Source organism: Falco naumanni, chromosome 5 (genome assembly GCF_017639655.2).
Source record: "Falco naumanni isolate bFalNau1 chromosome 5, bFalNau1.pat, whole genome shotgun sequence".
In the NCBI taxonomy this organism is placed as follows: Eukaryota; Metazoa; Chordata; class Aves; order Falconiformes; family Falconidae; genus Falco; species Falco naumanni.
The window spans coordinates 71,929,209-71,951,013 of NC_054058.1; the positions used below are offsets into that span (position 1 = coordinate 71,929,209).

At 64.1% G+C, this 21,805-nt stretch overlaps 3 protein-coding genes across 3 annotated transcripts in view; all 3 read left to right on the top strand.

Annotated features, from left to right (window-relative positions):
- Positions 1-6,880, top strand: part of LOC121089372 (filamin-C-like) — a 28,718-nt gene extending 21,838 nt beyond the window's left edge. Inside the window, exons 3-10 of the mRNA XM_040596574.1 lie at positions 2,902-3,123; positions 3,526-3,663; positions 3,888-4,003; positions 4,358-4,487; positions 4,936-5,112; positions 5,604-5,822; positions 6,085-6,300; positions 6,683-6,880. Coding sequence (XP_040452508.1) covers positions 2,902-3,123; positions 3,526-3,663; positions 3,888-4,003; positions 4,358-4,487; positions 4,936-5,112; positions 5,604-5,822; positions 6,085-6,300; positions 6,683-6,870 — 1,406 coding nt within the window. The 3' untranslated portion in view covers positions 6,871-6,880. The remainder of the gene's footprint in view (positions 1-2,901; positions 3,124-3,525; positions 3,664-3,887; positions 4,004-4,357; positions 4,488-4,935; positions 5,113-5,603; positions 5,823-6,084; positions 6,301-6,682) is intronic.
- Positions 6,881-7,823: 943 nt separating this feature from the next.
- On the top strand, positions 7,824-9,112 carry ATP6V1F (ATPase H+ transporting V1 subunit F). Its single transcript, XM_040596906.1, has 2 exons — positions 7,824-8,061; positions 8,437-9,112. The coding sequence occupies exons 1-2, from the start codon at positions 7,904-7,906 to the stop codon at positions 8,636-8,638; spliced, it is 360 nt and encodes a 119-aa protein (XP_040452840.1). The 5' UTR covers positions 7,824-7,903; the 3' UTR covers positions 8,639-9,112.
- A 2,118-nt stretch (positions 9,113-11,230) lies between these two features.
- Positions 11,231-20,912, top strand: LOC121089266 (cadherin-related family member 5-like). The gene is made up of 16 exons (XM_040596372.1): positions 11,231-11,278; positions 12,245-12,343; positions 13,184-13,401; positions 13,982-14,041; positions 14,147-14,239; positions 14,749-14,835; positions 14,938-15,048; positions 16,643-16,813; positions 16,953-17,043; positions 17,838-17,944; positions 18,129-18,329; positions 18,816-18,947; positions 19,139-19,217; positions 19,659-19,852; positions 20,123-20,143; positions 20,389-20,912. Exons 2-16 carry the CDS (start codon positions 12,283-12,285, stop codon positions 20,824-20,826), a joined length of 2,064 nt encoding a protein of 687 aa, XP_040452306.1. The 5' UTR covers positions 11,231-11,278; positions 12,245-12,282; the 3' UTR covers positions 20,827-20,912.
- The last annotated feature ends 893 nt before the right edge of the window (positions 20,913-21,805 follow it).

Below are 21,805 nucleotides of genomic sequence, written 5' to 3' on the forward strand. Positions count from 1 at the left end.
TCTTGTAGAATTTGCCACTCCTGCACAAGACATTTGTACATGCCGATTATAACCTATTAAGGTGTCATTTCAAGCTACTTTATTGCAAATTCATTAATATCAGCTGTTGCAGAGATTTTAGTGTAAAAGGAGAAATACATCAATTTCAAAGAGTGAGATACTGAATCGTGAGAGAAATAACATGCAGGCAGCATAGTCTTAAAACAAAACAAAACAAACAAAACACAAAACAAAACACAACAAAACACCTACATGTTTTTGCTGATGGTTGAACAATAATTTTCATGAAAGTCATGAGGTGTATGCAACATAGTTACCAAGAATACACACACATAGGCTATGTTAAGTTTGCAGACAGAAAGAAATGAGCTTTTAAAGTGAGGATTTATTTCCCTTTTGTAGGTCTAATTAGCATGCTTTGATTCTTTGGCAAAAGAAGGTCATGTGAAAAAAAACAGTTATCAGACTAGGTGGTGGAAACATCTGTGACAGCTGAGTTTAGCATCTGTGACTATTACATAAAGGCTAATAAATTATTTTACAGAGTGATTTCAAAGAAAGCATGGTTGATTAATTACTTTTATAATTTATAATTAATTTTGTAAACTTGAGACATACTTTCATAAGGCCATGCTGTGATGCTGTTTTCCTTCTGTTACAATGTTTATAAAATAACGTGGTTCATGTATAGTTGCATAGAACTGACTATGTTGATAACAATGGGGAATATTTTGCCAAATCTTTAATTTCTTTTCCTTTCAGAATAATATAATATGACCATGAACAGCAGACAGAGACTACTTGTCAGTTTGTATATGACTAATACTTACTGCTTGTGCTTGCACAGGGGCTGTGCGTGCGGGGCAGTGTGCTTGCACCATGGCTGGCGGCAGTTGGTGCAAGGGAGCAGCTTTCATGCATGCTGTGCTGGCATGAGGGCTGGCTGCACTTGCACAGGGAGTGTGCTTGCAGGGGACCGTGCTTGCACATGCACGGTGCACATGCAGGGGACTGTGCTGGCACCGCAGCTAGGCTTGCACAGGAGTGGGCTTACACAAGTGTTGGGTACAGCTGGATGTGAGAGTGTGTTTGCACAAGGGCTGGGTGCACTGGGGCAAGGGAGCAGGCTTGCACAGGCGCTGTGCACACGCAAGGTTTTGTGCTTGCATGGGGGCTGTGCATGCAGGGGAGTGGGCTTGCACCAGGGTGGGTGCAGTTGGACATGGGAGTGTGCTTGCACGGGGAGTGTGCTTGCACAAGGGCTTGGTGCACTGGTGCATCAGAGTGTCTTTGTGTGGGTGCTGTGCATGCAGGGCAGTGTGCTTGCACGATGGCTGGGTGTGCTGGGGCAAGGGAGTGGTCTTGCAGGGGTGCTGTGCTGGCACGAGGGCTGGGGGCACTGGCACAGGGAGTGTGCTTGCAGGGGCACTGTGCACATGCAGCGGGATGTGTTTGCACTACAGCTGTGCTTGCACGGTGGCTTGGGGCACTGGGGCATGTGAGTGTGCTTGCACAGGTGCTCACTTGCACAAGGGCTGGACACACTTGCACATGGGAGTGTTCTTGCACGAGGCTGGCACTCACTGGAGAGGCTGTGTGCTTGCACAGGGGCTGTGTATCTCACGGGACCTGTGTGACCTTGCACAGGGGCTGTGTGCTCACACCAGGGGCCAGCATGGCCCCCTCCCACACCAGGTTGCCTGTGCCCCTGGCATGAGGCCAGGACACATGCCTGTGTCCCAGGAGCTCTGGGGACACACTCACATGCACAAGGCTGCCTTGCACATGCGCGGTGACCAGGCACCAGCTGCTGTGCTCACAAGAGAGGGTCTGTGCCCCTCACATAGGGACATGCATGGAGGTTGTGTGGGCAATGCTGGCCCTTCACGGAGTGGAGCCCTTTGCACAAGACACAAGCGAGTATACACACTCACGGGAGTGTGCATGCCCTTAGTGTAATTGTGCAAACTCACAGGCACGCATGCATGTGTCTGTGTGATGGCAAGCATGCAGATGCGTGCACATGCTTCCAAGTGCACACACATCCTTTACACGAGGGTGCACAAGCGGGCAGCATTGTGCTCACAGGTGTGTGCATGCCCTTACCACAAGTGTGCAAACTCACAGATCTGTGGCAGGCATGCACATGTTTGCAAGCATGTGCATGTGTGCACATGCTGCAAAAATGTGCACAGGTGGGTGTGCACACTCATGGAGGTGTGCATGCTTGTGCTTACAAGCGTGTGCATGCATGTGCACACATGTCCTTTGCCTGAGGGTGCACACTTACAGGGGTGGGCATGCCCTTAGCACAAGCACGCAAACTCACAGGTGTGTGTGCACATGCAAGTGTGCAGATGGGTGCACATGCTTGCAAGGCCCTGTGTGTCCTTTGCATGAGGGTGCACACTCCCCGGGGAGGATTGCACCCAGCAAGGGTGTACATGCAGGCCATGGCGGGTGTTGGGGTGGCAGGGGGCTCCCCAGTGGGTGCTGGGGTGGTTGGGGTGCTGAGGTGCCAGGGTGCTGATGTGACATGGTGCCAGGGTGCTGGGGTGCAAGGGTGCCCTGGTGCTGGGATGCCCTAGTGCCATGGTGATGGGGTGATAAATTGCCATGATGTCCTAGTGCCATGGTGGTGGAGAGATGGGGTGCCAGCGTGCCATGGCTACATGGTGCTGGGGTGGTAGGGAGATGGGGTGCCATGGTGCCAGGGTGCCACAGTGGCAGGGTAATGGCATGCCATGGTGCCATGGCTACACAGTACTGGGCTGCTGGAGCAGCTGCTGGGGTGCCATGGTGCCAGGGTGGTAGGATGCTAAGATGCCATGGTGCCAGGGTGCCCTGGCTACATGGTGCTGAGGCTCACGGGGGTGATGGGGTGTCCTGGTGTCCCCACAGGTGAGACGTCTCCACAGGAGCTGGCAGCGCAGGTGCTGAGCCCATCGGGGCAGCGGTTTGAGGCGGAGGTGCTGGCAGGAGGCGCAGGGGTGTACAGCGTCCGCTTCGTGCCCCAGGAGATGGGTCCCCACACCGTCAGCGTCAAGTACCGTGGGCAGCACGTGCCCGGCAGCCCCTTCCAGTTCACCGTTGGGCCCCTGGGCGAGGGGGGGTGCCCACAAGGTGCGGGCGGGGGGCACTGGCCTCCAGCGCGGCGTGGCTGGCGTGCCAGGTACGAGAGGGCAGTGGGGGTACCCAGGGTGCAGCTGGGGGGGATGGGGGTGATACAGTGAGAGGTGGGGTGGATGCACTTGGCAGGGGTATGGGTGCAGTCTGGGGGGTGTGGGTGCAATGGGGGTATGGGTCTGGGGGGGTGAGGGTGTAGCTGGGAGGATGCAGGTGCTATGGGAGGGTGCAGTGGGTGTGGGTGCTATGGGTGGGGGGTTAGGGGTGCACTTGGGGGGGTATGGGTGCATTTGGGGGGGATGTGGGTGCAGGGCCATGAGGGCATGGCAGGTGGGAGTGGTGCTGGCCATGGGGTGCCAGAGGAAGACAGGGGCACCCATGGGTCCGTGTCCTCCCCAGCTGAGTTCAGCATCTGGACGCGGGAGGCGGGGGCTGGGGGCCTCTCCATTGCCGTGGAGGGGCCCAGCAAGGCCGAGATCACCTTTGAGGACCGCAAGGACGGATCCTGCGGCGTCTCCTACCTCGTCCAAGAGCCCGGTGGGTCTGGGGGTGCCCCCCACTCCCCAAACACCCAACCCCCCCGGGGAACACGCCCACTCCCTGCCAGGGCTGTGCACCGTGCTGGGGGAGCAGGACCCTCGTGCAAGGTGGGACCCATGTGCAAGGGTGTCCCTGTGCGGGTGTCCCTGCGTATGGTGTGCCTATGCAAAGGTATCCCCAAGGGAGGGTGTCCCTGTGTGAGGCTACCCGTGTGTCCCTAGGTGACTACGAGGTCTCCATCAAGTTCAACGAGGAGCACATCCCCGACAGCCCCTTCGTGGTGCCCGTCGCCTCCCACTCCGATGACGCCCGGCGCCTCACTGTCACCAGCCTTCAGGTGCCCAGGGACATGGGGATACCCACTCACCTCCCGTGTCACCCTGCACCCCTGGGCTCCCCAGGCATCCCCCAGGTCACTCCTGGGCCACCTTGTGCCCATGTGGCACCCTTGGGACCCCTGTGGTGCCAGCCTGTGCCCCTCACACCGACCCTGTGCCACCCCTGTGCCCCATGTGATCCCTGGGTGCCCCGTGTCACCCCAGGCCACATTGTGCCCATGTGGCACCCTCGGAACCCTCGCCCCATGCCACATTTGTTGCCACCACTGGTGTCCCCCATACTGACCCCATGCCCCGCCTCCCCCTCACCCTCTCGCTCCCTGGGGGTCAGTGCCAGTGCTGTGTCCTTGCAGGAGACTGTGACAGTGAACCAGCCGGCATCCTTCGCGGTGCAACTGAACGGGGCACGCGGTGTCATCGATGCCAAGGTGCACACGCCTGCTGGCGTTGTTGAGGAGTGCTATGTCTCCGAGCTGGACAGCGGTAGGACACAGGGACACAGGGACCTGGGGACATGGGACTTGAGGACACGGGGACATGGGGACATTGTGACACAGGGACATGGGAACATGGGACTTGAGGACACAGGGACATGGGGCATGGGGATACAGGGACATGGGAATGTCGCGGCGTGGGAACACAGGGACAGGGACATGGGGGTTGCAGAGGCACAGGGATGCAGGAACCTGGGAACCTGGGGGTGGGGGAACACAAGGACATGGATACAGAGGGTTCAGGGACATGGACACGGGGAGTGCAGGGACACAGGGAGGCAGGGACATGGGGACATGGGAACATGTGGTCACGGAGGGTGGGGACACGGGGACATGGGGGTTTGGGGACACAGGGGGTGTGGAGAGATTGGGATACAGGAATGCAGGGACACGGACCTGCAGTGTCAGGGTGGTCAGTGACATGGTGCCACCCCCAGATAAGTACGCCATCGGGTTCCTGCCACGGGAGAACGGGGTGCACTCCATCGACCTGCGCTTCAACGGGCGCCACGTGCCCGGCAGCCCCTTCAACATCCGGGTGGGCGAGCAGAGCCAGGCTGGTGACCCTGGGCTCGTCACCGCCTACGGCCCCGGACTCGAGGGCGGCCTCACAGGTGACACCGCTTGCTGGGGACCTGGCTCAGGGCGGTGGCAATGGGGACGTGGCCGTGGTCAATACCGTGGCCATGGGAGGGTGGTGGTGGAGATGCGGCTGTAGTACTGGAGACATGGCTACGGGGTGGTGGCACAGCCATGCCCGTGGGGTGGTGGCAATAGGGACATGGCTGTGGTAATGGGGACATGGTTCCAAGGTGGTGGCAATAGGACATGGCCATAGGTATGTATCTGTGGGATGGTGACAATGGCCATTGTCAATACCGTGGCCGTCAGAGGGTGGTGATGATATGGCCATGCCTACAAGGTGGTGGCAACAGGGACACGGGCATGGTATGGGGCCACGGCATGGTCTGGTGGCAATGGGACGTGTCTGTGGTATGGAGCCATACCTTGGGGTGATGACAACAGGGACACAGCCAAGCCTATAGGGTGGTGGTAAGTGGGGACTGCCATGGTGTGGTGCCAGCACCTGACCCACCTGGTGCAGGTGTGTGCTCGGAGTTCCTGGTGAAGACGGCCAACGCCGGGGCGGGTGCGCTGGCCGTCACCATTGATGGCCCCTCCAAGGTGAAGCTGGACTGTGTGGAGTGTGCCGAGGGCCACCACGTCACCTACACCCCCATGGCCCCCGGCAACTATCTCATCTCCATCAAGTACGGTGGCCCCCACCACATTGTCGGCAGCCCCTTCAAGGCCAAGGTCACCGGTAATGATGGGGGGTGTGTGTGTGATGGGTGACAGGGCGTCTCCAGGGTGGTGTGACAGGGGGGCCCAGGGTGACATGATGGGGTGGTCACCAGGGTGGCATGATTGGAGGTCCCCAGGGTCCTGTCACAGAGGGGCCCCAGGGTGACGTGGTAGGGAGTCCCTGGGGTGACATATTGGGGAGCCTGTGGGGAGTCCCCAGAGTGGGGTGACAGGCTGGGGGTGTCCCCAGGGGTGGGCTGATGGCATCCCTGCGCCCCCAGGCCCGCGTCTCTCGGGAGGACACAACCTGCACGAGATGTCAACGGTGCTGGTGGAGACAATGACACGGGGAGGGACAGCATCGCGGGGCCCCCCCACTCTTGGGGGTCTCCCCAAGTTCTCTTCGGACGCGGGGAAGGTGGTGGCACGGGGGCCTGGGCTGGCCACCGCCTTCCTTGGCCAGAAGAACCACGTCACCGTCGACTGCAGCAAGGCCGGTGCGTGGGGTGGGCCTGGGGTGGGTCCTGAGGTGCTGGGTGGGAGGTGCTGGGTGAATTAGAGTCTTGGGGTGTTCTGGGGGTGATGTCTGGGATGGGTCTGGGGTCTGGCAGGGGGCACATTAGGTCAGGGGAAGGTCCAGTGGGGGAGACCAGGGGCTAGTGGGAGATGTGGTGGGTGTGGGGGGGGTCCAAGGTGGTCAGGGGTCCCAGGGGGATGTTGTGGGTTAGGGAGGGTGTCCAGGGTCTGGCGGGGGGGGTCTCAGGTCTGGTGGGGGGGTCCAGTGTCTGCTGGGGAAGGCAACAAACCTGAGGTGAGGGTCCAGCAGGGACGTCTGGGGTCTCATGAGCAGAGTGAGGACCCAGTGCTGGACCTCCGCAGGTACCAACATGCTGATGGTGGGGGTCCACGGCCCCAAGACCCCCTGCGAGGAGGTCTATGTCAAGCACATGGGCAACCGGATCTACAACGTCACCTACACAGTCAAGGAGAAGGGGGACTATGTCCTCATCCTGCGCTGGGGCGATGACAACGTCCCCGGCAGCCCCTACCGTGTCACCGTCCCCTGACCTCCCAGCACCCACGGGGTGGGGGGGGGGGGGGTGGGGGGGTCTGTGGGGTTCTGGCAGGGCCCAAAAAGGTTTGGACCTATCAATAAAGCACTGCAAGACTCAAGAGTGCTGTGATCACTGGAGGGTCCTGGGGGGAGGGGATAGGGGGCCTGGGACAGGATACTGGTGACCATGTGAGTCTGGGGCCATGCATCACCATCTGCGGGGACTCCAGGGTAGGATGCTGGGGTCCAGAGGGGGCCCAGGGGCAGGTTATCAGGGTCTGTGGGGTCCATGGCAGGACACCAGGGTCTGGGGGTGGTGCAGGGCAGGAACCCAAGGTGCTGGGGTGGGACGGGGTGCCTAGGACAGGGTGCTGCAGTCCCGGGGGATCTGGGGCAGGGCATCGGCTCCAGGGGAGGGCCTGAGGCAGGACATCGGGTCCGGGGGGGGCCTGGGGGAGTCCCGGGCAGAATAACAGGGATCCTGAGATAGGATGGGGGAGTCTGGGGAGGGGTCTAGGTCAGGATAATGGGGATCCTAGGGAGGTCTGAGGCAGGATACTGGGGGTGGGGTGGGGGCCTGGGGCAGGATACGAGGGTCTGTGGTGGGGTCCTTGCCAGGACACCAGGGTCCAGGGGAATCCTGAAGGAGTCTGGGGCAGGATACTGGGGCCCCGGGGGGGTCTAGGGCAGGATACTGGGGTCCGGAGGGCGAGTCCTGGGCGGGGGGCGGGTCCAGAGCAGGACACCGGCACCAGGAGCTCCGCGGGCGCTATGCCGGGGCCTCACGCTCCCTCACTGCACGGCGTGCTGCGCATGCGCCACGCGCGGCCGCACCAAGCGCGGGGGTGGGGCCAGAGCGGCGGGGCGGGGCCATGGGGCGGGGAGGGGCCAGCGGGGCAGGGGCGGAGCTCGAAGGCACGGCTTGGGCGGGGCGACAGCGCAGTTGCCCGGGTGACGGTAGGCGGGGCCAAAGGAGGGGGCGTGTCCTGCGCAGTGGCGCATGCGTAGCGGCCACCGGTATCGGCGAGCCGGGCGCCGGTGTCGCCATGTCGGGCCGCGGGAAGCTGATCGCGGTGCTGGGGGATGAGGACACGGTGACCGGGTTCCTGCTGGGCGGCGTGGGCGAGCTGGACAAGCACCGGAAGCCCAACTTCCTGGTGGTGGAAAAGGAGACCAGCCTGGCCGAGATCGAGGAGACTTTCCGGTAGGCCCTGCGGCGGGGGGGGAGGGGGACCGCGGGGCCGGGCGGGAGGGCCAGGAATGGAGGGGGTCCTGGGGCCTAGGGTGGGTCCCAGGGGTGGAGGAGGTCTGGGGTTTGGGGAAGGTTCCCGGAGGATGGGATGTCCCGGGAGTGAGGGAGGCCAGCGACACGGGGTGGGTCCCGGCCAGGAGTCCCCGGTGGGGAGGAGGAGTCTGGAGCGGGACAGGGGGTCTCAGCAGTCCTTGGAGGGGGGGTCGGTGTCTCAGGGGTCCCTGTCAGGAGTCCGGTGCGAGGTGGGGGGGGCCCTGGGGGTGGGGGGGAATGAATCACGGGGGTGCCTGGCGAGCCCAGTCCCTGACCCTCCCTTCCCGTCCCCAGGGGCTTCCTGAACCGGGAGGACATCGGGATCATCCTGATCAGCCAGTGCCTGGCAGAGCTGATCCGGCATGCAGTGGAGGCACACGCCCGGCCCCTGCCCGCCATCCTGGAGATCCCTTCCAAGGAGCACCCCTACGACCCTGCCAAGGACTCTGTCCTGCGCCGCGCCCGCGGTGTCTTCAGCCCCGAAGACCTGCGCTAGGGACCCCTATGACACCACCCACCCACTCCGGGGTGCTGCTTAGGGGGGGGTCTGCGGGTGCTGGCGCCCCAGCCTGGGGTCCTCAACCCACCCCAGGGTCCCCACACCACCCCAGCGTGTTGCTGAGGGGGTCTGTGGGTGCTGGGGGGGTCCCAGCAGTGCCTGGTGACACTTGCTCAGCTGTCCCGTGACAAGTGCTGGAAGAGGAAGTGGCACCACAGCCCTGCCTATCGCTGCCGGATCCTGCCGGATCCTTGCCTGCTGTGGCCGGTGAGGGCAAGGAGGAGACAACCTTGGAGGGATGTTGATGGTGGGGGACACCCCAAGGGCACCAGGCACTTGTGCTGTCACCATGACCCGCCCCATTGGCAGCACCCTGGGAAGTGGGGCTGGTATTTATTGAACTCCCCGGTGTGCCCAAATGTCTTTTGTGTCTCCCCCTTCAGTGTCCCCAAGACATGCTGTCACTGTTCACTGCGTGCTCTGCTCTGTGGGTCGCACGGTGGGGCTGTGGGAGCTAGCAGCGCCTGGAAGCTCGGTGTCTTCCTGGGAGGGTGAGGGCGGGGGGACTGGCATGTGGCATGGGGACACGCTGTGGGGTGTGGAGGGTCAAGAATGGGGCACATGGGAGGCTGTGGGGCACAGGGGGTGGACAGGCTGTATGTAGGACAAGGACACGCTATGGGGCACAGAGGGAGGACACATGCTATGGGGCACAGCGGGGGTGGAGAGAGTGGTGTGTCTTTAGGACATGCTGTGGGGCACGGGGGGAGGACAGGGACACGCTAGGCACGGGGGGGGGAGCAGGCCATGGTGTGGGGACATGGGACAGGGCTGTAGTTTGGGGACATGCTGTGGAGAGCAGAGACACACTATGAGGCAAGTAAGGGGGACATGCTGTGGGAGAGGGGGCAGAGGACAGGCCATGGTGTGGGCACTGGAGGGACTGGGATCCCCAGCAGGTGATTCCTCACACACACCCCCAGCATCCTGCCCCCTAGCCCCAGGGGTATGTGCCCCCCAGTTCCCCATGCCCACCTTCCCCCTTGTCCCCATCCTCCCCATCCTGCTGGCAGTGGAGTCGGGGTGTAGCAGCCCCCTGGGCTGGGGTGTGTGTCATTGGTACCTGGGGAACAGCTTGGGGGCCAGGTCTTCTGTGTGTGTGTGTGTGTGTGTGTGTGTTTTCAATGGGGACCCCCTCTGTCCCACGGTGTGGGTCTGGCTATGACTGGGGTGGGGGCGGGGGTGGAAGTCCCCCAAACGCCTGGCTGCCCCCTAAGGTCGGCGGGACAGCACTGCAGTACTGGGCATATATACACGTGTGTGGGCACACACATGCATGGCACACGTGTGCAGCTAGTTGCATGTGCAAAGAAAGCAGCCAATTGCACACATACACGTGCTTGCATGTGCAAATATGCGTGCACACACCATGCATGCACACACAGCTGCATGCACAAATGTGCATGCATGCACACACATGCACATACATTCGCATGCACGGCCACATGCACGAATACACATACATGTGCATGCAAATGTGCATACACACATTGCACATGCAAATGTGCATGCATGAATGCACACAAATACACAAATCTACACAGACACATACACGTGCACACACATGCACACAGACACACATGTATGCACACCTGTTTGCATGCACACCCCCCAACACACACCTGCCTGCACACCCATGCACCCGGGGGGGGCTGTGGGTGCCCCTGCCCATCCCCACGGCCGGACGTGTTGATCCTCTTTGTCCCCAAAGCAGCTTAGCGCAGCTCAGCACCAGGACGCCCCGACACCCGCCCTTGCACACAGACCCGGGTGTGCACACGGGTGCTCATGCCCTGACCCTGGCCCTTCGGGTGTGCACACATGTGCCCACACTTTGACCCCAGCCCTTGCACACGCACCCAGGTGTGCACGTGGGAGCTCATGCTCTGACACCCACCCTTGCACACACACACAAGTGTGCACAAGGACAGGGCGTGCAGGGCTGGGGCCACACGTGCACACACCCCTGTGCAGGCAGCCTGGCAGTGCAGGCAGGTCATGCAACAGGCAGTAGAAGCAGGCTGGCATGGCAGGTAGTGTGGGCAGCACAGGCAGTGCAGGCAGCCTGGCAGTGCAGGCAGCCTGGTAAGCGATACTCCAGGCATTGCAGGCAGTGCAGTCCCAGCAGCACAGGAATTCTGCAAGCTGTACAGATAGTGCAGACAGGTCATACTTGCAGGTAGCAGAGACAGTGCAGATGGTGCAGGCAGGGGATGCTCCAGGCAGCACAGGAAGTACAGGCAGCAAAGACAGCACGGTCAGGGGAAGAAGTGCAGGCCGGTGAAGCTCCCAGACAGTGCAGGCAGCACAGGCAGTGAAGGCAGCTGATCTCCCCAGGCAGTGCAGGCAGCAGATACCTCAGGCAGTGCGGGCAGGAGACACCCCCAGGCAGCACAGGCAGGGTAGGCAGGCGGTACCCCGGGCAGGGCAGGCAGTGCGGGCAGCGCGGGCAGGGCAGGCAGCGCAGGCAGGGCAGCCCCGCCCGCCGCGGCTCAGCCCGCCGCCGCCCCCGCTGATCCGCCCCCCCGTCCCGGGCCGGGCAGGGGCAGCAGCGCCGGGGGCGGCGGCGCCGGGCAGGTAAGGGGGGGCCGGGCCGGGGGGGGGGGGGAACCGGGGGGCCGGCGGGGGGGAACCGGGGCCCCGGGGTTGGGGGCCCGGGCCGGGGGGCAGCCTGCGAACGGGGGGTAGTCCAGACTCCTGGGTCCTCTGCCGGGAGGTGGGTCTGGCTGCGGCAGCGCGGGGGGACCCCCCGAGGGATCCCGGGGTAGGAGGGGACCCCGCGTCTCCCCTCTGCCCCCCCACCGCGGGGGGGACCCAGCAGGGCAGCATGGGGACCCCCCTATCCCGCTGTCGGGGGTGTCGGGGTGGCAGATGGGGAGAGCCCCCCTCCCCCTGCCCTAATTAGCTGCAGCTAATTGCGGGGGGGGCGGGGGGGTTGGGGTGGCAGCACCAGCATCTGGCTGGTGGGGGCGCCATATGGTCCCCACCCCCACAGACGGGGAGGCTGGAGGGGACCCCAGCCCTGCAGACGCCGCGGGGGTGCACAGCACAGGGTGTAGGGCACGCGGTGCGGGAGGGGGCACACACGTGGGACGGGGCGGGGGGTACGCAGCTGTCCCACAGGGAGCGGGGCCGGCCTGGCATAGGCACATCACCCCCTGCATCGCCGGGGCCCAGCCAGCCCCCAGTCCCCGAGGCTGGTGAGACCACCGGGACGGGGACACTCTGGTAACAGGGGCACCCAAGCACAGGGTCCTGTGGTGGGGACCCATGGGACGGGAACAGGCACGGGACATGGGCATGGGGACCCCAGGAGAAGGGAACCCTGGGGACAGGGACCCAAGGGTGGGGACAAGCATGAAGACCCCAAGGGAATAGGACCCTAGGGGAAGAGAACCAGGGATGGGGACCTGAGGGTGGCAGGCATGAGTCCATGGCTGATGGGACACAGAGGTGGGGGCACAGGGGGCAAGGGATGGGGACACAGAGCCGGGGTGCCAGCCCTGCTCCGTGCCAGCCCCACTCCTTCCTTCCTGGCTGCAGGCTGCCACCGAGGGCCCCGTCCCCGGTTCCCGGTCCCCATGGAGGCACCGTCCTGCCCGGCCCTCCTGGCTGCCTGCCTGGCACTGCAGCTGGCCACAGGTGAGCATGAGCAGAGGTGGCACTGAGGATGCTGGGGACACCGGGGGTGGTTGGGGGCATGGAGGTGGGAGGGATGCAGTGGCTGGTGAGGACAGTGACCTGGGCCATGGGGACCTGGGGAAGGGGACCCTGGGGGTGGCAGCCATGAGAGGTGGGGACCCAAGGAAGGGCATCCAAGGTACAGGGTCACCAGGGAATAGGGACCTGGGGAAGGGGAACGGGAACCTGGAGGTGGAGACCGTGGCGGTGGCAACCATAAGAGATGGGGACCAAGGGGACAGGTTCACCAAGGAACGGGGGCCTGGGGAAGGAGACCCTGGAGTTGGGGACCCTACGTTATAGGGACCCTGGGAGTGGCAGCCATGAGCAGGGACCCAGGGGACGGGGTCACCAGAGAGTGGGGACTTGAGGAAAGGGGCCCTGTAGTTGGGGACCCAAAGATGGGCATCTGTGTGTAGGGACGCTGGGGATGGGGACTTGAGAGTGAGGGACTTGAGGGCATGAGGACCAAAGGGTGGGGACCCAGGGGGATGCTGTGACCCAGAGATGGGGGTCCAGGGAGTGGGACACAGGTGACAGTGACCTAGAGGCATGGGGACTGAGGAGTGGGAAGTTGGGAGTGGGGATCATGGACATGGGGACCTTAAGGCGTGGGGACCTGGGCGTGGGAATATGGGATGTGGGGAACCAGGGGCTGGGGGCCCAAAGATGATCATCTAGGGGACAGGGACCTCAGGGATGGCAACCAGGAGCTGGAGACCCCTGGGGATGTGTACCCCATGGGCAGGGAGACAGAGGATGGCTGGACACACGTCCCTGTCCCTGATCCCACGGTGGCAGCAGCCTGGGGCGACGGGTGCAGCAGCTTTGGGAACCTGTTCACGGAGATCGCAGAGAACAGCGCCCATGGGAGCCTGGTGGCCCAGCTGCCGGCGGCAGGGGACACAGGCAGCGCTGGGCTCCAACTCTGCCTGGCTGGTGCCGACGCCATTTGGTTCTACCTGGATGGCCGCAGTGTGCGGCTCAACGTCTCAGCCGAGCGGGCCCTGGACCGTGAGGTGCTGCCACCACCCTGTTCCAGTGCACTGCCCTCCATCCTGCACCCATCCTGCACCCATTGTGTGTCCACTTGCCTCCATCCTCCATCCACCTGCACCCACCCATCCTACGTCCATTCTCCATCCATCCTGCCTCCATCCACTTGCCTCCATCCTGCCTCTATCATGTGTCCACCTGCCTCCAGCCACCATCCATCCTTCAGTCATCCTGACTCCACCCTGCACCCATCATGTGTCCAGCTGCATCCCTTCTCCATCTGCCATGTCTCTACCCACCTCCATCATGTGTTCATCTGCCTCCATCCTCCAACAGTCCCGCCTGAATCCTCTGTCCACCCTCTCCCCACCCTCCATCTATCCTCTGTCCATCCTCCATCCACCTTCTATCCATCCTCCGTCCATCCTCTGTCCATCTATCCATCCTGTGCTGCCCTCCATCTCATGTCCGTGCTTTGTCTACCTGCTACACCCTCATCCAGCCAGCACCCAGCCTGCACCTACCTGGGTGGGGGACCCCTTGGGGGTGGCCCCATGGGGCAGCCCTCCTGTGTCCCCCTGCCTGATGCCCCATCTCTTACAGGAGCTGGAGTCCCCGGTGTTGATGGTGGCCCTGACGTGTGCTGAGGATGGCTTCTCCCCGGTATGGCCACCATGTCTTTGGGAAGTCCAAGGGGCACTGGCTGCTCCATGGGGCATGGTCCCACTCTGGGTCACCCCTGTGTCCTCCCTCCATGTCCCCTGACAGGTTGAGTACCGGATCATCGTCCAGGTCCTCAATGAGAATGACAACCGGCCTCACTTCCAGGGAGCTACTGTCCTCACCCACAACATCAGCGAGGTGCCAGGACAGGGATGGGGACAGGGATGGGCACCAGGACAGGGATGGCCGTGGATTGGGGATGTAGATGAGGATGGGGATGGGGACAGGGATGGGGATGGCCACCGGGACAAGGGGTGGTTGTAGGCATGGGCATGGGGACAGGGATGAGGGTGAGGACAGGGATGGGGACAAGGATGCAGATGGGCACCAGGACAGGGGCATCATAAGCATGGCCATGGGGACAGGCTTGGGCACTGGGACAGGAATGGGGACACAGACAGCACTGGCCATGGGCACAGGCACAGGCATGAGAATAGGGATGGTGGGGATGGGGACAGGGCTGGTGCTGGGAGAAGGTGGGGTGCCCAGGAGGGATGGGGATACTCAGGAATGACAGGGACACCCAAGAGGGGTGGGGACAGCCAGAAGGGACAGAGGACACCCAAGAGTGATGGGGACACCTATATGGGTCTGGGGCCTCTGGTGTGTGTTTGGGGGTGCGGGTGGTGACGGGTTGGTGCCATCAGCTGGCGGCCGTGCACTCGGTGGTGTTCAGCACACAGGCGGAGGACGCGGATGGGGACACGCTGATGTACGTCATCGACACGGCCTCGGTGAGCCCGGGGGCGGGGATGAGGGGGGATGCAAGGCCACGCGGGGGCGGCGGGGGGGGGATGGGGCCATCTGCCAGCACTGAGCCCCTTGCCTGCCCCCAGCCCGATGCCAGGTTCTTCCGCATCGACCTGCCCAACAGCGGGAAGGTGGTGCTGGCACGTGCGCTCGACTTCGAGAGCAGGCAGCAGCTGGAGGTGGTGGTCACCGCCGTGGTGAGCCCCCCGTGACCGTGGGAGCCCCTGCCCATGCCAAACTGCTGACGTGGGGATGGGGACCCTGCACCTGCCCCGTGTCCCTGTGTCTCCTCATGCCCATGCCATTGCCACCCCGTCTCCAGGTAACCCCACTGCCACGGGTCTGAGGACCTCATGGCCATGCCATGTCCCCTCTGCCTAGCCCATCATATCCCTGCATCCCTCACGTCCCTACCATCTCCACCCTGTGGAGACTGCCGTGGGTCTGGGGACCTCATGGACATGCTGTGCCACTGTGTCCCCTCTGCCCACACCATCTCCACCCTGTGTCCATGCAGCCCCACTGCTGTGGGTCTGGGGGCCTTGCAGCCATGCCATGTTTCTGTGTCCTCTTTGCCCACCCCATCTCCACCCCACGTCCCTGCATCCCTCATGTCCATGCCATCTCCACTGTGTGTTCCTGTGTCCCTTGTGCCCACTCCATCTCCACCCTATGTCCATGCAGCCCCACTGCTGTGGGTCTTCAGACTTCATGGACATGCTGTGTCACTGTGTCCCCTCATATCCCTGCCACCTCTACCCCACATCTCCCCTGTCCCCACCATCTCCATCCCAGGTCCCTACATTGCTTGTGCCCATGGCATCTCCACCCTGTGCCCACGCAGCCCCACTGCTGTGAGTCTGGGGACCTTGCACCCACCCCATATCACTGTGTCCCCTCTGCCCATGCTATCTCCAGCTCATGTCCATGCAGCCCTGCTGATGTGGGTCTGGGGACCTTGTGGATATGCTGTGTCCCTGTGTCCCCTCTGCCCATGCCATTTTTACATTTTACATGTCCCTGTGTCTCTTGTGTCCCTGCCATTTCCATCCCATGTCCCTGTGGCCCCTTATGCCCATTCCATCACCACCCCATGTCCATGCAGCCCCACTGCCATGCATCTGGGGACCTCATGGCCATGCCGTGTCACCTCTGCCCATCCCATGTCCCTGCATCCCCTCTTCCCACGCCTCCACGCCATGCCTGTGCAGCCCCACGGCTGGGGCTCTTGGGACTTTGTGCCCAGGACACATCCTTGGGGGCCCCTGTGCCCACCCCATACCCAGCACTTCCCAGTGCCATGCCACAGGGACAGCGCACACGTGTGGGTGTGACCCTCACCCCAGCACGCCCCCCCCATGCCCGCTGGCCTATCCCCACTGTCCCTGCTAATTGGGGGTGACATGATCCCGTCAGCCCCTGGCACCTGCCCTCAATCCCCCTCATTTCCTTAATGGGCCACTGGCACCTGCCCCCCCGCACCAGTGGGCACCGCTTGGGGGGGGCACCACCCCTGTCCCACCCAACAGCACCCCATACCCACGGCTGAGACCTCTGGGACCCCTCACCATGTCCTGAACTGGTGACCTCATTCCTGCTGCAGCCTGGTGGTTCATGTCACATGGGTGTCCCTGTCCCCTGGAGGTCCCTGTGCCCTGGCCAGGCAGCACCCCTTCCATTTTCCAGCAGACTCAGTGGCTCAGCACAGGCAGGGCTTGCCCCCCAGCAGGGGAGCCATCTGCCCCCAGGGCATCCATCCATCCATCCGTCCATCCTTGTGTCTGTCCCCAGGAGATGAACACCAAGGAGCGGTTCAATGCCTCTGCCCACATCCGGGTGAATGTACTGGATGGGGATGACCAGTACCCCCAGTTCCTGCCCTGCACTCCCCGCACCCACCATGGCCTCACCATCTGCACCAGCCCCGTCTACACCGCCAATGTCACAGAGGGCCAGCTCCAGGTGGGGACATGGGGACACTGGGGGTGGGTGGCCAGGTGGGGGGAGTCCTGCTCCAGGTGGGGACATGGGGACACTGGGGGTGGGTGGCCAGGTGGGGGGAGTCCTGCGGGGCTGAGCAGGCTGTGTCCCCCCCACCCAGGGGGGTCCCCTGAGCTTCAGCCCTGGCTCTGTCTACGCTGAGGACGGGGACAGGGGCTTGAGGGCGGCCATCACCTACTCCCTGCTGGCAGGTATGGGCTCAGGTGGGCAGGGACACGGGTGGGCAGGGACATGTGGGCATGGGTGGGTAGGGATACACGGACACATGGACACATGGACACAGGTGGGCAGGGACATATGGGCAGGGCACAAAGACATAGGTGGGCATGGGTGGGTGGGTGTGCATGGGCAGGGACACCCAGACACGGGTGGGAAGGTACACGGGCGGGTGTGGGTAGGCGTGGCTGGGTGGGTATGAGTGGGCATGGACATGGGTGGGCAGAGCTGGCCACAGTGCTTGGGTTAGGGGTTCACAGGGCAGTGCCCTCCTGCACCCCCCAGTCCCTGGGGCAGGCAGTGCCGGGGGGGTCTGTGTCGGAGGGTGGGTGCAGGCACAATCCAATTGCCGGGATCCAATGGGACCTTGCAAATGCAAATTGTATAAAGGGATTGAGAAGGGGGGGCCTAATCCAACCCCCCCGTTACAGGGGGGGCTGCAGCGTGACCGGGGCGGGAGGGCACACTCTGGCACACCCAGGCACACCCAAGGGTGCTCCAGCACCTGAGGGGTTAAACACCCCATATTGGTGTTCAGTGGGTTAATAAGGGACACACACACCATGTGCCCCTCCAAAATAGGGGAGGTGCCCTCCCAGCCCTGGGGGGCCAGGTATGAAGGTGAGGGGGATGACACACACATTAGGGACCCTCCCTCAGGAATGGCCAGGGCAGGGGGGGGAGTTTCCCACAATGCCTTTTGGCAGGGTGTGGGGTGTGGGGGGTTCCCCAGCTTAGCCTCAGTGGGGGCCTGTGTGTGTGTCCTCAGGGCAGGAGAGCGGCCGCTTTCACATCGACAACATGACAGGAGCCATCACGCTGCTGCAGGCAGTGGAGAGCAGCCGGAGCACACCCGCTATCAGCCTCAGCATCATGGTGGGGGGCTGGAGGGGCTGGGGGTCCCTGGGGTGGTGGGTGCTGAGGGACACCCATGGCGTGGGGGCTGGGGTGCTGCCAGGCAGCACCCATGGGTGCAGGAGACTGGGTGGCAGCGGGTCAGACCTGGGTGTCCCCCACCCCTCAGACCTGGGTCTTCCCCTTAACACCCCCACCCCCCCAGGCCTCGCAGGTAAACGATGCCAACAAGTATGCAGTGACACAGGCGGTGGTGCGGGTGCTGGCTGCCAACCGGCACCCGCCACGCTTCGCCCACCCGATGTACCAGGCCTTCGTCCCCGCTGGCGCCCGTGAGGCTGCCCTCCTCCTCACCTTCGGCGGCCACGTGCTGGCCCTGCGCGCCCACGACCCTGACTTCCCTGAGGTGGGAGACCAGTGGGCGAGCGGGCAGGGGTCTGGGCAGGGGATGCAGGCAGGGATGCCGGTGGGGATGCAGGCAGGGGTCTGGGCAGGGGATGCAGGTAGGAATGCAGATGGGGATGTGGGCAGGGGTCTGGGCAGGGGATGCAGGCAGGGATGCCGGTGGGGATGCGGGCAGGGGTCTGGGCAGGGGATGCAGGTAGGAATGCAGATGGGGATGTGGGCAGGGGTCTGGGCAGGGGATGCAGGCAGGGATGCCGGTGGGGATGCGGGCAGGGGTCTGAGCAGGGGATGTGGGCAGGGATGCAGGCAGGGGATGCAGGTAGGGGCACAGGCAGCGATGTAGGCAAGGGTGCAGGCAGGGTTGCAGGTGGGGATGTGGGCAGGGCATGCAGGCAGGAGATGAGGGCAGGGGATGAGGACAGGGGTTTGGGCAGGGCTGTAGGCAGGATGCTCAGCAGGGTGCCCCCCCCCCCCCCCCCCCCCGCAGGGTGTGAACCCCCAGGTGCAGTACAGCCTGCGCCCCAGCACCAACCACAGCCAGCTCTTCCAGGTGATGCCCAACGGGCTGTTGGTGGCCCGCGCCGACCGCCTGCGGCCTGACCAGACCTACCGCCTGCAGGTGGGACATGGCGGGGCAGGGGGGCACCAGGGTTGGGGGACACAGGGGACACTGGGAGGCATTAGGGTCACCAGGGCTGGGGGGCTGGGGGTACTGAGGGCTAGGAGACACTGGGGGAAGAACCCAAGTGTCTGGGGGCAGGGCAGGAGGGACCCTGTGTCCCCCCTCTGGTGTCACTGCCTTGTCCCCAGGTGCTGGCAAGGGATGAGGAGTCGGGGGAGACAGCAAACACCACAGTGGAGCTGGAGGTGCTGTGGCCAGGGCAGGCGGGTACGGAGTGGGGGGGGCTGCCTGTGCCCCCATGGGGATCCCCTCCTGCCCCATTGCCCTGTGACCCTCCCAAGGGTCCCCCCTGCCCCTTTGCCCTGTGACACCACCCCCAGGGTCCCCCCCGCCCCTTTGCCCTGTGACCCGCCATGGGATGGGGTCGCGTCTTGCCCCATAGCTTAGTGACACACACTCCCAGGGTCCCCTCCTGCCCCAAAGCACCAAGGCCCCCCTCAGCAATGGGGTCCCCCCCGTCCCTTTGCCCTGTGACCCGCCATGGGATGGGGTCCCGTCTTGCCCCATAGCTTAGTGACACACACCCCCAGGGCCCCCTTCTGCCCCAAAGCACCAAGGCCCCCCACAGCAATGGGGTCCCCCCTGTCAGGCCCCCCCAATCCCCAGCAGCGTGCCACCCCCCCCCCCCCCTCTCACCTGTCCCCACAGCCCCGCGGGACCCTTCAGAGATGGGGCCAGGCCGGAGCTCGGTGAACACGGCAGTGCTAGCAGGGGGGCTGGGGGCCCTGTTGCTCCTCACCGCCGCCAGCCTCTTCCTCATCATGAGGCTGATGAAGAAGCGCCAGCGGCAGCAGGAGACGGCTGACCGGGCAGCACTGGCCATCGAGAAGCACCCCAACGTGGTAGGGGCCTCCCAAAAGCCCCCCCACAGCCCAACATCCCCCAGCACCCACGCTGCACCCCCAAACACCCCCGGACCCCCCCAGTTCTCCCTGCACCCCAAGCCCCCCCATCCTGTCCCTGACCACCACCCCCAGCTATATTCCTAGCTCTACAGCGCGGGGGGGTGGGGGTGGGGTCTTCGAAAGTAGAGTCGAGCTGGGAAGGGCAGGGGCCCCTCCGTGCCTCAGTTTCCCCACCTGACGCCTCTGTCCCTCTCTCCGCTCCCACAGAGCCTGAGGTGGTTCCAGCCGGTGAGTGCTGGGGGTGGTTCCAGCCGCTGACACCCCCCCCCCCCCCCCCCAAGGGTGGGGAGACTGCCCTGACAACCCCCTCACAAAGGGTGCTGGGGCAGGGCCAGCACAGCATCACCCTGTTCTGAGCCCCCCCAAAAGGGTGCTGGGGGGTCCCTGTGCTGGTGCAGGGTGCCGGGGGGGTGACCCATGGCAGGGGTGGGTCCCATGGGGGGGACCCCTGACCCCTCTGTACCCCCCTGCAGGTCCCTGCCGGCAAGTCGTCCCCGAGCCCCCCCAACCTCTACTACCCCAACGAGGGGTACAGTGAGGGGGGCGAGGCCGCCCCACCACCACCACCGCCACCACCACCACCACCGCCTCCCCCTCCGCCTGCCCCCCAGCTCCCCCCAGTCCCCAAACCCCAGGCCAACTCAGTGGGGCGGCCGGGGGGGTCCCCGGGGGGATCCCCACAGGAGTCTCCTCCCCCTGCTCCAGCCAGCCCCCCCAGCTCGAGCGAGGTGGTGGGGGGCGGCGGGGAGGCAGGGGGCAGCCCTGCAGTGGGGGGTCGGCGCGGGGGGCCCCCAGCGGTGCTGCCAGCGCTGGAGGAGGTGAGCGAGGAGAGCCTGGAGGAGGCGGCGATGGGGGGCCCCAGGGTGCCCCCCACCCTGCTGCAGCTGCTGGAGGACTCCATCGAGTGCTGAGGGGGGGGCGCAGGGTGGCCGGGGGGAGCGCAGCTGCGGTCGCGATGGCACCAATAAACACCTGGAGCGACAGCGAGGGCTCCCTGGGGCGGGGAGGCACTGGAGGGGGGGGTCACAGCCCCCAGCCGGAGGCACTGGGGAGGCACCGGGATGCACTGGGGGTTCGGGCCCCCTCCGGCTCCGCTCGCCCCCGGCGCGCCCCCACGTGGCATCTCCCGCGCTCCCGTTCCCTCCGCCACGCCCCGGGGCGGGGCCACCATCGTCCCGCCCCTTAAAGGCCCCGCGCGCGTGAAGCGGGCGCTGCCCCACGGCCCAGCCGCGCGAGTCCTGGGGTGCCACGGGGTTTGGGTGCTGGGACGCTGGGGTGCGGAGGGTCTTGGGGTCCCTGGGTACCATGAGGGTCCATGGGTGTCCGCTGGCTGCCACAAGGGTCCCTAAGCACCATGGGGGTCCTTGGGGGTTCCATGGGGTTCTTGTCCCGTGCATGGGGTGGGGGTGTCATGGGCTTTGAGTGCTGGGTCCCTGGGGTGTAGAGAGCCTTGGGGTCCCCCTGGGTGCCACAGGGGTCCACTGGGTACTATGAAGATACCAGCATGCCATGGGTGTCCCTGGCTGCCACAAGGGTCCCTGTGTGCCATGGGTGTCCTTGGGGTGCCATGGGGTCGCTGTCCCGTGCATGGGGTGGGGCTGCCATGGGGCTCTTGCTGAGGTCCCTGAGGTCCTCAGGCACAGGGGTCAGGGGTTGCTGGTGTCCCCTGCGTGGGGTCCCCATTCCCCCAACCCGTGACCCCAGGGCTGTGAGTGGCCGTGGGCGGCCCTTGCTAAGAGGCTTGTGTGGCTGTTTGTCACTAATCTCCGGGGTCACCATCACTGTCACCCCACCAGGACCCGGCACCCACCCTATGCTGGGGGGCACCCACGGGTGACACACCCAGGTGTGCAAATATGCACGTGTGGGTGAAACATGCCTATGTTCACC